At 41.9% G+C, this 18,703-nt stretch overlaps 1 protein-coding gene across 1 annotated transcript; it reads right to left on the reverse strand.

Annotated features, from left to right (window-relative positions):
• Positions 1-1,495: 1,495 nt before the first annotated feature.
• Positions 1,496-18,047, reverse strand: gch1 (GTP cyclohydrolase 1). The gene is made up of 6 exons (XM_041937640.1): positions 17,618-18,047; positions 9,438-9,547; positions 6,467-6,522; positions 4,314-4,345; positions 4,108-4,192; positions 1,496-3,195 (listed from the first exon to the last, which is right to left on the reverse strand). The coding sequence occupies exons 1-6, from the start codon at positions 17,994-17,996 to the stop codon at positions 3,069-3,071; spliced, it is 789 nt and encodes a 262-aa protein (XP_041793574.1). The 5' UTR covers positions 17,997-18,047; the 3' UTR covers positions 1,496-3,068.
• Between the last annotated feature and the right edge of the window lie 656 nt (positions 18,048-18,703).

Below are 18,703 nucleotides of genomic sequence, written 5' to 3' on the forward strand. Positions count from 1 at the left end.
TTGACGTTTAAAACTGCAGTTTGTAACTTTTTCATACTGGTGGGTGGGTGGCTGGGTTTCTGCTTCTGTCAGACATCCAGGTCATGATCACCTCCGTGTTCACTCTGGGCTCGGGTCCAAACTGACCTTGGAACTGGACCTGGGGCCTGATATGAGCTGTGGACCCATTTTCATTTTTTTTCGTTTGGTCTGCTTCCACTTCAGTTAATTATTTTCTACATTTTCTAGAAAACCTTTCACAGAGCTCAGAGTTTATTGCATTGAGCTGTGAAAGTTCAGGCATCGACCATCAGCCAGCAGGTATAAAGGTGACATCGTTCTGTCTCTATCACACAGTGGACAGACAGCGGAGCACCTTCTCCCACAGGCTGCTACAGCTCCGCTGTCGAAGGGACAGATACAGGAAATCTTTCCTGCCACATGCCATCACACTATACAATAACAGCTGAAGATAATAATAATAATACAATACTTCTTACCACTACTGTTTGCTTTTGATATTTTATTATTATGTATATAATTTTTTACTGCTCGCTATTTCGATATTTTATTATATATAGTTTGTTCTTACAGTCACGGTACACTTAATTTTCACTGCCATTTGCATTTGATATTCCTTTTGTGCAATACTTTTTACTACTGTTTACTATTTGGCTATTTTATTATTTTGTTATGTATATAACCTTTTTACTGCTCGCTATTTTTATATTTTTATTATGTATAGTTTGTTCTTTATAGTCTTATTTTCACTTATTTCACTGTGTGTAATGCTGCTGCTGCACTGCAATTTCCCAGCTTGGGATAAATAAAGTATATCTATCTATCTATCTATCTATCTATCTATCTATCTATCTTCACCTCTCACTTAAAGGACAAATTCACAATTTTCAGCATTAACACAGAGGGAAGCTGCACGAAGAAGAACCTCATATTCTGTGCTCATCACACCGTGAAGATCACACCAGTCTTCCTGCAGACAAATTAACTTTACATACTAAACACTGTTCATGTCAAACTGTAAGTATGAGCAGCCGAGTAAAACTGGTCACAGATATCAGGAAGTTCTGACAGAGACGACTTCTTCCACAACTGAAATGGCAACAAACTCGTGACAATATGGCTGCAAAGGTGGAAAGTAACTAAGTACATTTACTCAAGTACATTAAGTACAATTTTGACATTCTGGAGTATTTCCATTTTATGCTACTTTGTTGTTTTCACTCCACTACAATTATTTGAGAACGTTAGTAACTGGTCACTTTGCAGATTTAGATTCTTACAACATTAGGATGTATTATTGTAGGCAGTATATAAAGTAAGTACTTTCTAGTATATAAAGTAATTAAAAATAGCTCCACTTTTACCAGCTAGCATGAGGCTAGCAGTGTGGGAACACCATCTTGTTTCCTGTCTGCTGACTTTGCATGAACGCAAAGTTAGACCAGCGACAGTTTCGTCTGTTTTTCATGAAGTGAACACACTCACCGCTGTCACATAGATTTATTTTCTTTGATTAAAAAGTATTTGAAATGAACACAGTACATAAAGTGACAATGATGGTGAAGAGGCCAAAGAACAGGCCGTCCTTCTCAACAAGGCCACAAGAACAACAGAGCCGTAAGTTAGCGCTCATCTCCCTCCGACACGCGCACACACACACAAGCACATGCATGCAAACACACACACACAAGCTTGCATACTCTCTCTCACACACACACATGCAAACACACACACGCGCACACACCACAATAAACAAGGTAAAACTTCCCAAAATCAGTCTGGGGACATTGAAATGCAAAAATGCTACACAAGAAAAGACAAAGTCACTTAACAACACACACACACACTTGTCTCCACACTGTTCATGTTCATCTGCGTACACACACACACACACACAATCTCCTCTCATGAAAATGAAAATGCAAACGTTGGGTTTCGGTGAGTCAGCAGCCCGGCGTTGGCCCGGTTGCCTCGTCTCGTCACCGTGAAGTCGTTCTTTTGGTTTTAACGGAGAGGTGAGTTGGCACAAACAGGCGGATCCTTCCACCCAGCCAGAACAGTGATACGTTACGTCAATAAACAAGTTTACTGGTGTCTTTTGACTCGTGTCTGGTCATGTTTCCCCTGATGATTCCGCACCAAACGTTCCATCATGTTGATATTCAGGTCGTTGTTTTTGTTTCTTCATGGTGTCAATTCTACTTTTAAATCAGCTGATAATCTTAGCTAAACAAAAAGGGCGTGAATAAAAGGAGAAGAGTTTTTTAAGGTGTGACAGAGCGTTAAACAATACGATCAAACACACGTGAAAAGGTTTAAAACCTGATTCCAAATCAGGTGGGCCGCCGTGTAAAGCATGAATAAAACAGAATGTGATAATCTGCTGATTCTTTTTGACATAAACTCACCTGAAAACAGCACAAAGACAATATGTTTAATGTTTGACCTCATCAACTCCATTGACTTTTCAGTTCAGCTCTGACGTCTCTCTTTTAAAGCTAAAATGCTTTGTGGACCTTTTATTTTTGGTTTCTTTTGTGTTTTCCTTGAACTCGAGCAGTTAGCAGCTGCTTTTAGCCTCCTGATGTTTTGTGAATGCGGCTTCAGTTATTTATATGTTTCTGTTTTTTGCACATTTGCAGTAATATATAAAAACTTCTGACCTGTTATTATAGATAGCTGGGCTCTGAAACAAAATATTACTGTAAATCTCATAATTGGACGCATTTCGCCTGCAGTTTATTTACTGTATTTGCAGCTCCTTTAAACTAATTTTTTTCATGGTGGATTCTTCCTGTTAAACCCTCCTTCTGTATTTCAAGGCCAACGACTGATATTTGATCAATAAGCACAAACACACGAGGTTAAAGTCTGCCACTAAACAACATGTAACCGCGGCAATGCTTCACCTTATCTGATGATTAAAATGAGTCGGACCGAAAAAACACAGCAAACGCTCTGTCACTGCCTTTGGTGAGATGAAAACACACAAACACACGCACACACATACACACAGGTGGAGGTAACCCCAGGCAACAGGAGGAGGAAGAGGAGGAGCTTCGTCCTCCTCAGCTCCTGATCAGCGTCAGAAACTCGTCGCGGGTTTTTGGATCTTCCCTGAAAACTCCCAACATGGTGCTGGTGACGGTTTTACTGTTCATCTTCTGAACTCCTCGCATCACCATACACATGTGACTGCGGAGAGGAGGAGAGGGAGGTTAGAACGAAAGGCCAGGAGGTGAAGCGAAGGAAAAGAAGTGAGAGTGAAAGAAAATAAATACGAAACAAGGAAGTGGAGGAAAGCAGGAGGTGTGACAGGAAAGAGAACAAACATGAAAGTAAATGAAGAATACAGGAAGTGACAGTAAATTAAGTGATGCAATGAAAGTAATGGAACAGAGGTAAAGGAAATTTAATGTGAGGGAAAAAAGGAAATTTGAGTAAAAAGAAAGAATGGGTGAAGGAAAGGATGAGATGTAAGAAAAGGAAAAAAATGAAAGGAAATGAAGTGTTGAAAATCGAAGTGATAGAGGAGAGGTCAAAGAAATTAAGTGATAAAATAAAAATAGGAGTGGAGTTGAAAGAAAGAAAGATGATGTCAAAAAAATAGGAGCTGCAGCAGGAAAGAGGACAAATAAACGAAAGTTTAAAAAAGATAGAAGTGGTGAAGGAAGGGAAGAGGTGTTGCAGAAAACAGGAAATAAAATGATGAAAGTTGATGAAAAAATGGAATGGAGCAAATGTATAAAAAGTTAACAGGAGAACAGAAAGGAGAGTAGAGTAGAAAATACAAAGAGGAGGTGACATAAAGAGTGAGTGAATGAAAGGAATTGAAGTGATGTAAATGAAACAGGTTAAAGGAAGTAAGTGGAAGAATAAAATGGAGAGGAGTAGAAGAAATGATGAGGTGAAGGAGAACAGAAACAGAAAATAGAAAGGAAATGAAGTGATGTGATGAAAGTAAAAAAAAAGGTGATGGATTAAGAGAAAGTAATGTAAGAGAGCCAAAGTAAAGGAGGCGAGGAGAAGGAGAGGGAAATCAAAGGAAAGGAGGTGGAGGACAGAGGAGGAGAAGGTGAGTTTTCTGTTGTCAGCAGACATGCGTACGTTGCCTCGATGACCACGCCGACGCCGGTGGGCTGCAGAGCCTCGGTGATCGCCACGGCGATTTGTTTGGTCAACCTCTCCTGAACTGTGGACGCAGAGACAAACAAGAACCAGGTCAGACAGAACAAACATCGCCGAGGCTGACGGAGTAAAGCCAGAACCCTGAACTGTGAGCTCCAACATGTGGGTCAAAGCGTCTGTGGTACCTTGTAGTCGACGGCTGTAGATTTCAACAATCCTGAGGGCGAGAAGAGAGAACAGGCCTCAGTGATGTACAAGAAACTAACTGAGAAGAGAGAAAAAAACGGATTTTCTCTTCAAGCTTTCTCCAAAATATCTGTCACAAATAATTTTCGATGATACGTGTGATGGCATTTTCAGTATTTTTCTTATTGTCAACAGGTCTCACAAAGATAAAACCAGCTACATCATGTGTCTGATGGATCTTCCTCCTCTGTGTCATGGAGCTCCATTAAAAACACATCAACAAGCCTCACTGCTGCTCTGGCTGACATGTTCCTTCACCATGAACACACACACCAGAGTTAATTTTTTTAGATATTTCATATTATATTCAGAACAATTAATAAACTGTACAATTAACCCAAATAGTGAATGTCAAGTTTGTGTAAAACAAGCAATTTGGATGAATTTTGAGCAGATAATTTCCTGTGAATATTCATCAGAGTTTTCCTGATATTTTTTAGGATATTTCTATACATTTCTCCAGTATTATGATATTTAACATAAATACTTTCTACGGACATTTTCTTATATCCCTCAAAATCAAGAAGTCCTCATGAGAAAGTGCAGATTAATCCGCCACTGAAAATAGTCCTTGAGTAATGTTTGCTGAAAACCACAGTGAGCAGCTGTATTGTGATGTTATGTATTGATTTTTTCAACCAGTGGGTTTGAGGCTGAGACAAATTAACACATTATTGCTTTTAATCTTTTCACAGTATCTGTTGACAATAAGAAAAAAATGTATTATTGAGACAATAATTCAAATAAAATCAATAAAACTCACAAGGATATAAACTGGGTGAGATATTGGCAGCAAAAAGAGCAACTTCTCAAAGATGGTAAATAATTCTGTGTTTTCCATCACGTTGAAGACGAAGGTAACAAACCTCCTGAGCATCTTTTTAAATGTCAGCTCATGTCACATCTCATTCATTCATTCATACATTTAAACCCATCTTATATATGAGCACATTAAACCTAACCTCGAAATAACAAAAAAAGAGAAAACAGTAACTGAAGCTACTGCAGAAACGGCCCGGTCGTCACCCTCGACCTGCTGCTCTTCTGTGAACAAAATCCCTTTGGACAAATTTGACCTCATTCACCTCCAAGAGAATGTCACAAGAGCAAACGGGCAGCAGGAAAAGAGGAAACATGCTCCAGGGGGAGGAAGAAAAACTGAAGAGCTGCTTCACAGGTGACAGTTTTTAGGGAAAAGAAGCTTCGATGTCCAATCAGTGGTGGAGAGGACTTCGATGCGAAGGTGTGACAGGAAGAGGAAGCTGCAGGTGAGTTTCGTTCTCCAAAACGTCTTGAATCACCTCTAAAAATAGTGACATGACATCAAACGTCGTGTTCTTCAGTTCTTTTTGTCATGTGACTACAGGACTCGATTCTTCTGAATGAAGGTCTGGTTGTAAACAAAGTAAAGGTCATCTGGAGCCTCATTGATCTGCAGAAATGTACAAACTGGAAATGTCTCTAATTAGCCCTCAGTGCACAGGAAGTACAGAGGGTCAAAGGTCAAGCAGGAAGACAGACGTTTACAACAGACAATTCAGCTAATAATATTAGCGCTTCTTATCTCTTCCAAATAAAACTGGCAAGCCCAATAATTTTTATATATAATAGAAAACAATAACATAATTAAATTCTAATTTTCTGACTTATTCTGTGTCCCCAGATCTCAGCCGAAAAACTACAAAAACAAGACCCCAGATGTGAAACCCAAACCTCCCTTTTACAGCCTCGAGTATTTCTGCTCGCTGACAGCAACCCGCGAGCTTCGTTCTGGTCTTAAACACATGAGCAGTTTGGCTGTTTCTCACCACAGTGCGAGCGTGCATGCCCAGGACTGGGACAGTGAGGGGTGTTAAGGTGTGCGATAAGCCTGAAGGTATTGGGGTCAGTGGGATCAGATTCTACGCTAGCACACACACAAACAAACACACACACACACACACACGTTTTAATAATCAGCTTAAATACACTCTAGCTCTCACACACGCACACACATCTACAATAAGATGGCCAATTAAACACTGGGAAAACACACACACACACACACACACACACACACACAAACACAGTGTGTTAGAGTACATTCACCCACCTGGCCAGCTTGCTGAGACCCAGGACTCTCTTGTTGGGGAGGTAACCGATGTGAACCTGCGCAAAGTGAAAAATGCAGCATCAGATACTTCACGCTCGTTAACCCTGCTGTCGCTCCATGATGAAGGACCCACAGTGTAAACCCATCTGATCCAGGCTCAGGTAACATGCTGACCAGTGACGCAGCTTGAGGCCAGGCTGATTGTGCAGCGGATCCGGTCACCACAGGCTGCTCTTTGACTCTTTGCCTTTGTTGTTTTGGTAAATGAAAGTGATTTCTGTAGCGTCATTTCAAGCGTCCCCTGTGGACATCATGTCATGTGACAATTCTGGCAAATAACGGTGAGTCAACATCTGTCTAAGTGTCCCAGTAAAGATGCTCAGTGCGCACCAGCCTGGATGCTGCGAGTGGGAGGTTGGAGGAGACCATAGTTACGTTTCCATCCACCCCTTTTTATGTGTTTTTTCAATCTGTGCATAAAAAAACCCTCGAAATACATCAAAAAAGTTTTAATGCTTGGCTGAGGAAATTTGTTCATCGATAAAAGCAAACTGTGACAAAGTGCGGTGGAAACAGACTTGGTGAACAAATCATGATGAAGGATGCAACTCAAACAACAGTGAAGCTGAACGGCGATGGATGGACTACCATCTACTGGATTTTAAGATGTTATTTATTCTGCAGGGCAAAATGATCTGACTGTACGAGAGTACGAGAGTAAAAAAATAATTTGTGTTTCTGGCCCGTGATTCGGATCCGCTCCCAAAATGTAATGGATTCTTCCCTGGTCCAGGCTCCACCCGTCAACCAAGGAGGTAATCAAGAGCTACAGAGCGTCAGCCTCCCGTCTGCTTTAGCATGACGTATCTCTGCTCATCATCACCTAACACAACGTTCAGAAAGTGTGGACTGTTTCCCCTTAATTAACCTGGACTCCACTCTAAGCCCGACCACGTTCAGATGGTGAGTTCAACTGTTTCAGCCTGAATATTCAACAATACTACGTCCACTGGAACCTCCTCTTTTATGTACTTAAAGTTATTAGCTCTTGTGGCGTGAGATTAAAGGACAGTTGAGGAAACACATGAGCTTTAATGTGACCATCAGGCGAAAACAAATGACAGAAACCAAGAAGTCGTCAAAGAAAAGACGAGAGCAGAGCAGGTGGATGAGCAGCAGACGCGAGGAGGAAGAGACGGAGCTGGAGAATCACTGCTGTGGATGTCTGGAGGCTAATTCTCTTCCACACACACACAAACACACACACACACACACACACACCACTCAAATGTCAGACACAATTTGTTGACAAGACGAGAGAAAGGGCAGCGGCAACAAGCGTGCAAAGATCTCTTTTTCTGCTTTTTCCTGCGGCCCCTCCCTCTGTGCTGCGGCGGCCTGACATATCGACATCAAACGCGGCAACCACGACGGCGGCGTTTCACTCATCTGCTCACGTTATTTCTCTTTTTTTGCCACCTGCTGGGAGCGACGACGGGCCGAGGTGAAAATACAAAAATGAAACGAAGAGCGAGAGGAGCCAGGCGTGCACAGCTAGCGAAACATTTAGCAGCTAAACTGCCAGATGTTTTTCTCAGGAGGTGGTGGAGACCAAATCAGAGCTAACTACTAGCTGTTGTAGTAGACTGCATTAGTTTCAACCAGGTGCATCGAATGTGTTCAGTTAACGCTTAATGTCGCGTTCAGACGGCATGATTTCAGCCCGGTAATCTGACATCAGAAAGACAAACCTGTCAGAAGGTTTTTGCTTTCTGTCTCTGAGTGCGACAAACTCCTGACAAATGGGAGCACAGAACACTACTCAACTGTAACCACAGCGATGATGCTGCGAGGTGGAGCTGTCACTCGTCACAGTCGATTTTTCTTCTTTCAAATTATTTTTTGTGGGCAGTATCACACATGCCGTTTTGGACAGCGTGTTTGTTTACATTCTTTGTTACTTCCCGATGACATCACGCAGGTGGTGGAAAATGGCGAGCTACGATTGGTCAGGTCCGTCATCACCCAGTCTTAGACAGGGATCAACTCCACAGACAGAAATCTTATGTAGTCGGAACCTGGCATGACCCCTCAGCGACCTCTTTCAACAGGAAATACATCACAGTGATCGAGTAATGATGCATTCTATGACACGTAAAAGGCGGAATTTGAGGAGGAGGGGGAGGAGGAGCAGGCCTCTCTGTGTGGTGACTCACTGAGAGACACAACAGACAGACAGACGGACAGATGAGAGAGGCTGGATAAGAGGCAACGCTGCTGACGATGACGAGGGAGGGGGGAGGTGTAGGGACATAAACAGCCGCCACACACACACACACACACACACAGGAGGTGTGGTAGGTGTGATTCACTGCTGTCATCAGAGCCCATTTACACCGGTGGAAAAGGATCAGCTGCCAGCCTCTATTGTCTTAAACGACGTGCACCTGCAGGCGAAGATGGAGGGATGAGGGAAGCACAGAAAGAGGAATCAGAAAGAGGGAAGAGGCCAATCGGGTTTTAGCGGAAAGTAATGATGTCAAAGGAGCAGGGAGGAGGCTGAAGAAACAGAAGAAGCGGCGGGTAAACAGATCTCAGCTAATCAGATTGTTTCTCATGTTCTCAGACCAGCAGATGAACGTCAGAGACAAATGGTTTTTACGACCCGCTGCCATGTTTTCATGTTTTTAGGATACTTCTGGATTAAATCGTCGACATTTGCATTTTCTTCGAAGAACATGGTCAAAAATAAAAAGTACCTCCGGTATTGATTATATCAGAAAGCAGAGTCCCTTGAGAGTGTGTCTCAAAGTCCAGTTTATCTAAACAAGCTTTTAAACCATAGTTTTAAAACACAGCCTACTCAATGTACATCCATATACATCTACACCTGCACATTCACCCAAAAGTGAACATCGTGGTTCTGGTTTCTCCTCCTCAGTGTGTGTGTGTGTGCATGTGTGTGTCTCACCCTGCCGAAGATGGGCACCAGGTGATGCTCACACATGGAGAACATGTCGATGTCTTTGACGATCACCATCTCATCGTGGTCTTCGTCAAAGATGGCGTCGTTCAGCACGTCTGCGGAGAAAAACGAAGGAGGGATGAAACAAAAGGAAAAGAAACATCTGAAACATGGAAACTTTTTTTTTTTTTTACAGATTTAATTGACTGATTTACATACTTGCCCACCAGCTTCATCTATTGGACTCATTCATTCATCTGCTTCTTTCATTTGCTTTTTTGATCTTTTATTTTAATCATGAATTTCAGTTTTTGTTGATGGCTTTTTTTTTTTGCCTACTTGTCAATAAATCTGGTTCAGATGTTACTGAACGATCTGTTCTTGTCCCGTATTTCCATATTTATGTCCTTCGCCAGCTCTGGATACAAACTGCCCCGCATCACAATCTAGACTCAGATGGATGGAAACCACCGGGGACGCCCTGCTCACCTCCATCGCTCAGCCGCCGCTCTCTTTATCGTCGACTTGGTGTTTCTCTCTGGCAAACATGGCGGTCTAATTATAGCTCTGCTTCCATACGCTCCTTCCTGTTGTTGCTTTATTGCATTTTTCAGTTGCCGTGGGTTCAATAAAGGGCTTTATCTGTTTGTGACGACACAGACGGCTCTTGCTCTCACCGCCGAGCTTTTTAATTTCCTGACTGGCTATCTGTTGGAGGGAGGGGGGGTGCGGGGGTGGAGAGGTCACTGAAACAACAGAGGACTGACTCTGCTTCAGTCTCTGCTGCTTATTGTGTAAACAGATCAACACATTCAGACGCTCTTAAAGTCTCTTCTTCACCTTTTCTGTTTGTCTGATCATGGCGCAGTTTGAGTAACGTTGCCATGACGCCCTCCACCAGCATCTTCTCCACCTGCACATACACTCTGAGCTTTAGTCTTTTGCTCTCATTTGGGACGCTTGACAGCAACTTTTGACGTCTCATGTTCCATCTCATTGTTGTTTAGGGCCGACATTTATCAGTTTTCATATAAGTGTCTATTTACTGTGATGAATCTCTCCACTCCCTGCTCTAACTGTTGCTGTTCCTGATACATTTTAACATTTTACATGCTTTAAATTATGATAGAAACCTGGGATTAATGCACATTTACACTGGTTCTTTAAACAAAAACAGTCATGCTAATGGCTCTGTGAAGCTGCTGGCACAGAGGTGCTTTGAGCTAAATGCTAATGTTAGCATGCTAACATGCTCACAGTGACAATATACTGGCATCATTTCTACTGCTACTGTCACCATCTTACTTTAGCATATTTAGCATGTTAAAATGTGTTAATTAGCATTAAACAAAGCAGTGTTGTGAATGTCATTAGTTCTGCAGGTGTTATAATGTAAAGTATGATGTCAATTTTGAGAGTTTATACTGGGGGGAACATGAATGTGTGAACCATTTATCACTGTGACGCTGCATCCAATAGATGTTGAGACATTTCACTAAAAACAACGTACGTCAACCTGATGGTGGCGCTGCAGGAAAACCAAATCATAAGAGTCAGCAGGAGTATTAGTGGATGACTACAGGACTGTTAGCAGCTAGTTTAAGTTGTTGAGATATTTCTCTGGATTAGTGAAAACTCTGACCTGCAGGTGGCGCCACAAGATAAGTCAGAGATCACCAAGAGTCCAGAGGGAGATCCTCTGGAGACCATGAAGGCCAGAGAGGGAACAGCAGCATTAGGTCTGAGGTGAGGGGGTCTAAGAGACGAAAGGTATTTCTGTCTGCCAATGTGTGTTCTTTCATTCTGCCACCGGGGGGCACCAACGCCAGAAATATTCAAATTCTGCACAGTGACTTTTAGAACCGCGTCTATCTGCAGTCTGTTTGTGGGAGAGTTTAATTAGCTCCTGGAGACATTCTGGTTTTACTGGTCCACAAACAGGAAAAACTGATTGTGGCTGCAGTTTGCTTTCAGTTTGACGCTGTAATAAAGTGCTAATCCAGTCTTCACAGTTTTGCAATCAAGAACAAAGTGAAACTGAAGATTTTTCTGATGGTAACCGTGGGTAACTGCTGAATATCTGTCAACATGGATGCATTGAAACAGAAACATGTAACGTTGTTGTCATGTTTCCACCAACAGAACAGCTGTTTTAGTTATTTTTCAAGCAAATATGCGAAACATTCTCCAGTTCAGATTCTCCAATGTGAAGATTTGCTGCTTTTCTTCATCTTAAGGGACAATAAACTGATATGGTCGTCGTTGGGTTACTTATTTTTACCTATATTTAATTATTTTATTCTCTGGTTTTATGCACTGGTTTTATTTTTACCTTTATCCTCCTTATCATCGTTATCATGTATTTTACATTCATTTTTTATCTGTTTTTATGTCCATTCTGTCTTTTCTATCTGAAGCACTCACTTGGTGCATGTGATTTCTTTGTTGTAAAGCACTTTGAGCTGCAATTCCTGTTTCAAAGGTGCTGTTCAAATAAAGTTTATTATTATTACTATTAAAATTAACAGTTTTATTGCCCCTATGGGAACAGCCTTTTTTAAGTTTAATTAGCAAAGTTGATAGCAAACACTCACTTATTTACACATCCAGCAGATCCAGAGCAACATTATCATTCATTTGGAGTTGTGTTCATGTCACCTGATGAAAGTCTGATATTCACTCTCTTTTAGTGGTTTCTAGTCTCAGCTCAGAAATCAGCTCATCTCTACCTGCGTCTGTCTGCCATTTGAGGGCCAGACAGCTAAACAACCAGCTGAAAGTTGCTGTAATGCTGCAGATTCAGGTGAAGAATCTCTTTAGGTTCATCACTATGAGCGACACCTTCACAATGTGACAAAGACTCCGTTTACATGCACCAGCATGCACACATGCATACTCCAATCAAGAGCCTCCTTCTTTCATCTGCTCAATCACCCACTTGAAAAGGTCAGCGTTAAGATATTTGCACATATTTTATATGAAAATGCTGGATAGGCAATGCAGAGCTGACCATAAACAGGCAAGAGGCTGCGTGTCGCAAACTGCTGTAAAAAAAACTGAGACACATATTCTGAATGTGCTGTTTAAATGTCCAAAGTTTGCTCCTAAAACCTGAATAATATCTACATATCACACGTGCTAATCAGAAAAGGCTCCATTCAGAAAAAGTCATAATTCAGAAAATCCAATCCGAAAACGTGGTTTGACTCCTTCGAAATTTGGAATATTGTCATCTAATGTATAATATGATAGTGGAATATTAGTGTGCATGTAAACATAGTCAATGTTTTCATGTTGTCATTGGACACACTGTTATTAACTTAATGAAATAATCTAATGGCTTTAATGAAAATAATGATTAGCTGCAGCTCTCAGCAATGAACTTAGTGAGTATAATGTCATGTTGAAAAAAGAATAAGCGATTGAAATAAACCACAATTATACTTGAGTCAATCTTACATCATCAGCTACAGTCAAAGTTGCACGTTGCAAACACACATGCACGCATGCACACACACATGCCCTGAAGGGAAATGCCATTAAGTCAACCTTAACTAAATAAATGGCAGCTGGCGAGGACCACTATTTCTGCCGGTTCAGACGCCCTGGGTATCAGGTAATGACAGTGTTACTCATCATCAGCTCTTCATTCAATAGTGCTGTCTCCAGTGTGTGTGTGTGTACGCACGCACAGACGCACGCACACACACGTGGGTGAAGAGGCCACATGTTGACACGCTCTGAATGAAGCAGGAAATGGTAAAGTGTAAAGACTAAATACACAAGGTTATTCTTTTATTGTTCAGACAGCTAGATATATGTGTGTGTGTGCGTGCGCTGCAGCATCTCATACATGCATACGCACACGCTTCCTATGCATAGTCATGACCCTCGGCGTGTATTCATGAGTCACCCCCATACATCCCTGCCTTTAAATACACACATAGACACACACTGGCGTTTACAACAGCTATAACCAGCTGCTTATTTCCCGGTTCCACATCCCATAATATTCAGTCTTCAGATCTGCTGAGTCTCAGGAAATTGTGTTTCTGTTTATTTAAAAAGACATTTATTGACTGAAGCTGAAGACTCCCTGATGCTAAAAAAAGACTTTTTGCTGATGTTGTGGGGACATAAATCTGTTTCCACAGGCACACTGTGGGGACTCGTCTTCCTTATGGGGACAAAACGAAGGTCCCCGCCATGCAAATCATTAAATTTTAGGGTGAAGACTTGTGTTAGAGTTAGGGTAAGGTTAGGTTAGGCAAGTAGTCGTTACAGTTTGGGTAATTCTCCAGGAAATGAATGTAAGTCAATGTGATGTCCACAAAAATGATGGAAACATGAGTCTCTCTCTCTCTGAGTGTGTGTGTGTGTGTGTGTGTGTGTGTGTGTGATCAGCGAAACTGTGACAGTGAAACTGAGCTGCAGGACTCGTGTTTGAATTAGAAACTGGTTTGTGAAGCCTTGAAGGCTCGTTCTGGTTCACCTTCATTTATATCAGCACTGAGACCCGGGCCGGCACAGATCTGGAAACAGTGACGTCGTTAAGAAGAACAAGGACGGGTCAAGACACACGAGCAGTTGGACGATTGGATGGGTTTTAAACAAACCTCCACCTGAGACAAACAGTTGTATTGTCCAGTGGGGGAAGATTACAACATTTCATTCCTCACTTTAAGTTTTACCTCCGTCTGCTCTGGTTTCTGTTGGACTGAACTGGAGTGATGGAGCGAGTCAACACCACCTTTAAATACTGAGAGAAGTGACGGACAAAACTACATTAAGACTGAAAGTCTGCAGCCATGAGAGCCAAGACAGCGTTATCATTTAAGTCAATTCAAAGAAAAACTGACCAAAAACAAGTGGTTCCAGCTCCTCACAGGCAAAGATCAACAGCAAAGATTCATAAAACATTTATTTGTTACATGCTCATATTTTCAATATGTGCAGTGAAATGCAGGGGTGGTGCACTGTAGGGGTGGTGCTGAAAGGCTAATGTGCAATAATAATGACGAAAATGACAGCAAGAACAAAGGATCAGGAAAATAACATTTTAAAGCTAGTATCAAAATGTTAAAGCACATTTTTTCAGTGAAGGAAAAATGTTAAATCAATCTATTAATCTATTAGTCAAACAGAAATGAAATGCAAATGCTGCAAAGATTTACAGCATGTTTTTCATGATGATAAACTAAATACATTGTTTAACTCAATAATTTATTGTTATTATTGGGTTTTGAACTGATGGTCAGACGAAAAAAAGCTCCTTGAATACAACAATTTGCGAGTGTGGAGCTCAGCAAACCCTCTCTGGAGGCGACTGTGGAGCAGCAGCCGACCGGCATCAACCATGAGCTGGAGCAGTCACATCTGCAGCTGGGAGGAGCTGAAGCTGAAGCTGAAGCTACTCTCTGCGACAAGGTCAGATGTGCTTCATTGAATCATCAGATCAAATAAATAATGCATAAACACATGAAAACACGAGCAAAGCACCGGACACGTGCCGGAAGTGCCGATTTGTCACGCTGTCCAATCAGAGAGCTGATTCTAAACTGTTCGAACACACAAAACTTCTAAAAGTCTCCAAAAATATGAACTTTGTGCACCAGGATTGGGAAGAATAAAATGATGCAGGAGAGAAGAGCTGAAACTAGCAGCCATTTTTCGTGCCTTTCTGATCAGTTAACGGAGGAAATGATTTATAGACTCATTGGTAATTATTGATAATCAAAACGTGTGCAGCGAACAGAAGAACATCTTAATCTGTAACGTGCTTCCTGTAGCGTCACAAGATCAGAATTCCTGCATAATCTCTGCAGAACTTTCCTCATTACAGTTCTGTTGGTCATGTGCTCGACAACAAGAGGATTTTAGGTTCATGTTGTGTTAAAGCTGAACCCATGACCTGCACACACACACATACACACACACACACACACACACACACATCAAACACTCACTGAAAACACTACAACTCCACAAACATCCAGCAGACTAGTTTTTCCTGTTCTCTGTTTTCCAGTAAGTCAAAGGGGAGTCTCCTATAACAGCCAATCAGCAGGCAGGCAGAGCACCGCCGCCGCCTGATGAACGACACACATGTATGTCGTCATCATCATCTCCACCTCTGCCCATCCTTTACCCTTCAGAAGAGCGAAGAAGGTGGGAATCATCTGGTCCTACTTGTGTTCTTCTCAGGATCAAATTACATGAATCACCATCGCGTCTCTCCAACGTGAGGCTTCACATCTTTCTCCGCATTCCTTCCTTCAGCTTCAGAACACACACAACAGCCCCCACAACTGCCAAACTGCCTCCAGATGGAGGACTGGAGGAGGCCAAGGCAGTGAAGAGGGGGCAGATCCCCGACTCCAGCCACTCCGACAAGCCGTAGCTTGGAAAAGCCGGCCAATGTGGACCTGACGCTGCAAATCAAACCCTCTCTGGGTGCTTTTACCCCCCACAGGCAAAGCAGGCAAAAACACTTATTCCTCCTCTGATGAATGCTGACTTTATGGCAGAGATGTTCGTCCAGTCAGAGAGCTGATTTAGAGTTTAGAGTTTAAAGAGTTAAAGAGAAAAGCTACTAATGATTACCTGATTAATGATCAAATATTTTATCACGTTAAAATTAAAATTCCAGAAAATAGTAAACTCAAAGATCTTTACTATCATATAAAACAGAGAAAAGCAGCAAATCTTCATTCTGGAGAAGCTGTTTATCATTTCTGCCTTAATAACTTAATTTAAACATAATTTGATAATTAATTGATTATCAAAATAGCTGCAGATTAATTTCTATCCACTAATCCATTAATAGTTCACAGCTTTACACAACACAAAGAAGGAAAGAAGAATTCTTGCATTTGACAGTGGAGCCATGACAGGGGGGACGCTTTGGGCCTGATTGCTAATAATATATTGATATTATGTAAATATTGACATAATATCAATATATTATTAATAATATGTATGACATGAAACTTATTAAAAGCAAAAATACCAGAACGGCTCGGCTTAACTTTAAATGAATATATATCCTGATCAATTACTGATGATTACTGTGAAGGCAGCATCTTTATATTGGAGCTGATTTCATGTTGTTGGATAATTTAATTGATAAAGTTACATTTTACAAACTGATTTTACTGATTATCTAAACTCACAACATACAAAGCAGCGAAAGAAAGTAGATAAGCACATTTACCACATTTAACTTGTGTACTAAAGCACAAATCTGAAGTACTTGCACTTTACTTGAGTCTTTTCTTTTCATTCCACTTTCTACTTCTACTCTATTACATTCTGGAGGGAAATATTGTACTTTTTACTCCACTACATTTATCTGACAGCTTTAGTAACTTATTAAAAATTAAGATTTCCAAACACAAAACATATGAAGAGCTTATAAAATATGAGTTATGACAGTTAATACAATTACAGCTGAAGCAATTAGACTATTAATCAGTTAGTCACTTTTCATGTAAAAACATTTCCTGCTTCCAGCTTCTCAAATGTTTGATTTGCTGATGCAATTGAATTTGTAATAATATTGAGGCACGGACTGTTTGTTGGACTAAACAAACATTGTGAAAGTGTCACTTTGGGTCATTGCAATGACATATCTCACTGTTTTCACAATGTTTCCAAACCAAACGATCAATTGATTATTGGAGAAAATAATCAGCAGATTGATCCAGAATGAAAAGAATCAATAGTTGCAATTAAAATTGTGTAAAATGAACCTCAACCAGCTCCAACAATAAAATCCTGCTTTGACATGAACGACTGAGTCACAATAATCTAATGAGATCAGATGGAACAGGAGAACAGTCACAGGGACATTTTACTGCTCTCAATACTTTTACTTTAATACTTGAAGTACATTTTTCTGATTATTATTAGTATTAGTGCCTTTACTTGAGTAGATGATCTAAATCCTGGAACAAAGTAACCACAGCTGTCAGATGATTAAAGTGGAGACAAAAGTCTGATGTTTCCCTCTGAAAAGCAGTGAAAGCACCTCAACAGGAGAATAACTGGACAAAACTGTTAAAAAGTAGGCGCATCATCTCTTTCCTGCACCTGAACCACAGTCTGAAGTGACTCTGACACCTGTTGAACCGCAGCAGGACAAATCCCAACCGCCTCTGAGCGGCTTTGTGGATTTAAACACTCACCGATGATTTTCTCCTGGTAGCCCTTGGTGAAGAACTGCATGGCGGTGGCGGCCCTCCAGGGCGTTTTGAGGAGCCCCTGCCGCTGCGGGTCCTCCCCGAGCCCCCTCAGGATGGTGGTGTAAGCTGCGGCCAGGGACGGCAGGCTCATCTCGTTGTCCTCCACGCTCCTGGTGCGCTCCTCCCTCCAGCTCTCCATCACCGAGGCGGCGGGCCGGTGCGAGCCGGACTCGGCGCCCGGAGGCTGCGGAGCGGCGGCGCGCCCGGTGCCGCCGGCTGGCCGCTTCACCATCCCGTCAAAGTGTCCGTTGAGCACGGAGCCGCTGTCCCCGCTGTCTGTCTTCTCATTAGAGGTGTACTGTGTCTGCTTGGAGTGCTCCATCACTTCTTCTTCTTCCTGCAGCTTGTTTCCCCTCTGCTGAACACTTGTTGGCTCTGTTGGCGGCTCACTTGTGTTTTTGGCATCCTCAGGATTTATAACAGCAGGATAATCCAGGGAGAGCCCCTATTGGCTGGCCGGCGCCGGGGGCGGGGCCACCCCCTCACTTTGACTCACACATGGACCCTGAGGATGAGGAGCAGCAGGGGACCAGAGTATGCAGTCACGGTCCTGTTTGTCCTGCAGTCTGTGTTAGACCACTAACCAGCTGTGCACAGAAAAACTGAACCACTTTACAAAGATTTACCTGAAGACGACCACAACACCTGTAAATAAAGGCTCCATGTCCTCTAAAAAGCACAAAAAGAGAAAGAAACACGATAGCACAGAGCAAAATCAAGACATATCTATTAAATATAAAAGTTACAGCCAGTTAGCTTAGCTTAGCATCAAGGCTGGAAACAGGATCATCTAGCCTAGAGTCTTGCCAGTGCAGCAAGGTTGCCAGGCAACCACCAAAGACGTGAGGAAGTCACCCCATCCAGTCAAGAAACAACAAGATGCTCTTTAACAGCATCACTACCCCCGAAAGACTCCATGGTTCATACAAACGAGATTTAACGTGTTCGTTAGTGAGTTTTAGAAGTTCTGCTAGTCAGAAGTTCAGAGAATTACAGATTCAGTAAACGCAAGTATTGTAAGAATCGTTC

Source organism: Chelmon rostratus, chromosome 1 (assembly GCF_017976325.1).
Source record: "Chelmon rostratus isolate fCheRos1 chromosome 1, fCheRos1.pri, whole genome shotgun sequence".
In the NCBI taxonomy this organism is placed as follows: Eukaryota; Metazoa; Chordata; class Actinopteri; order Chaetodontiformes; family Chaetodontidae; genus Chelmon; species Chelmon rostratus.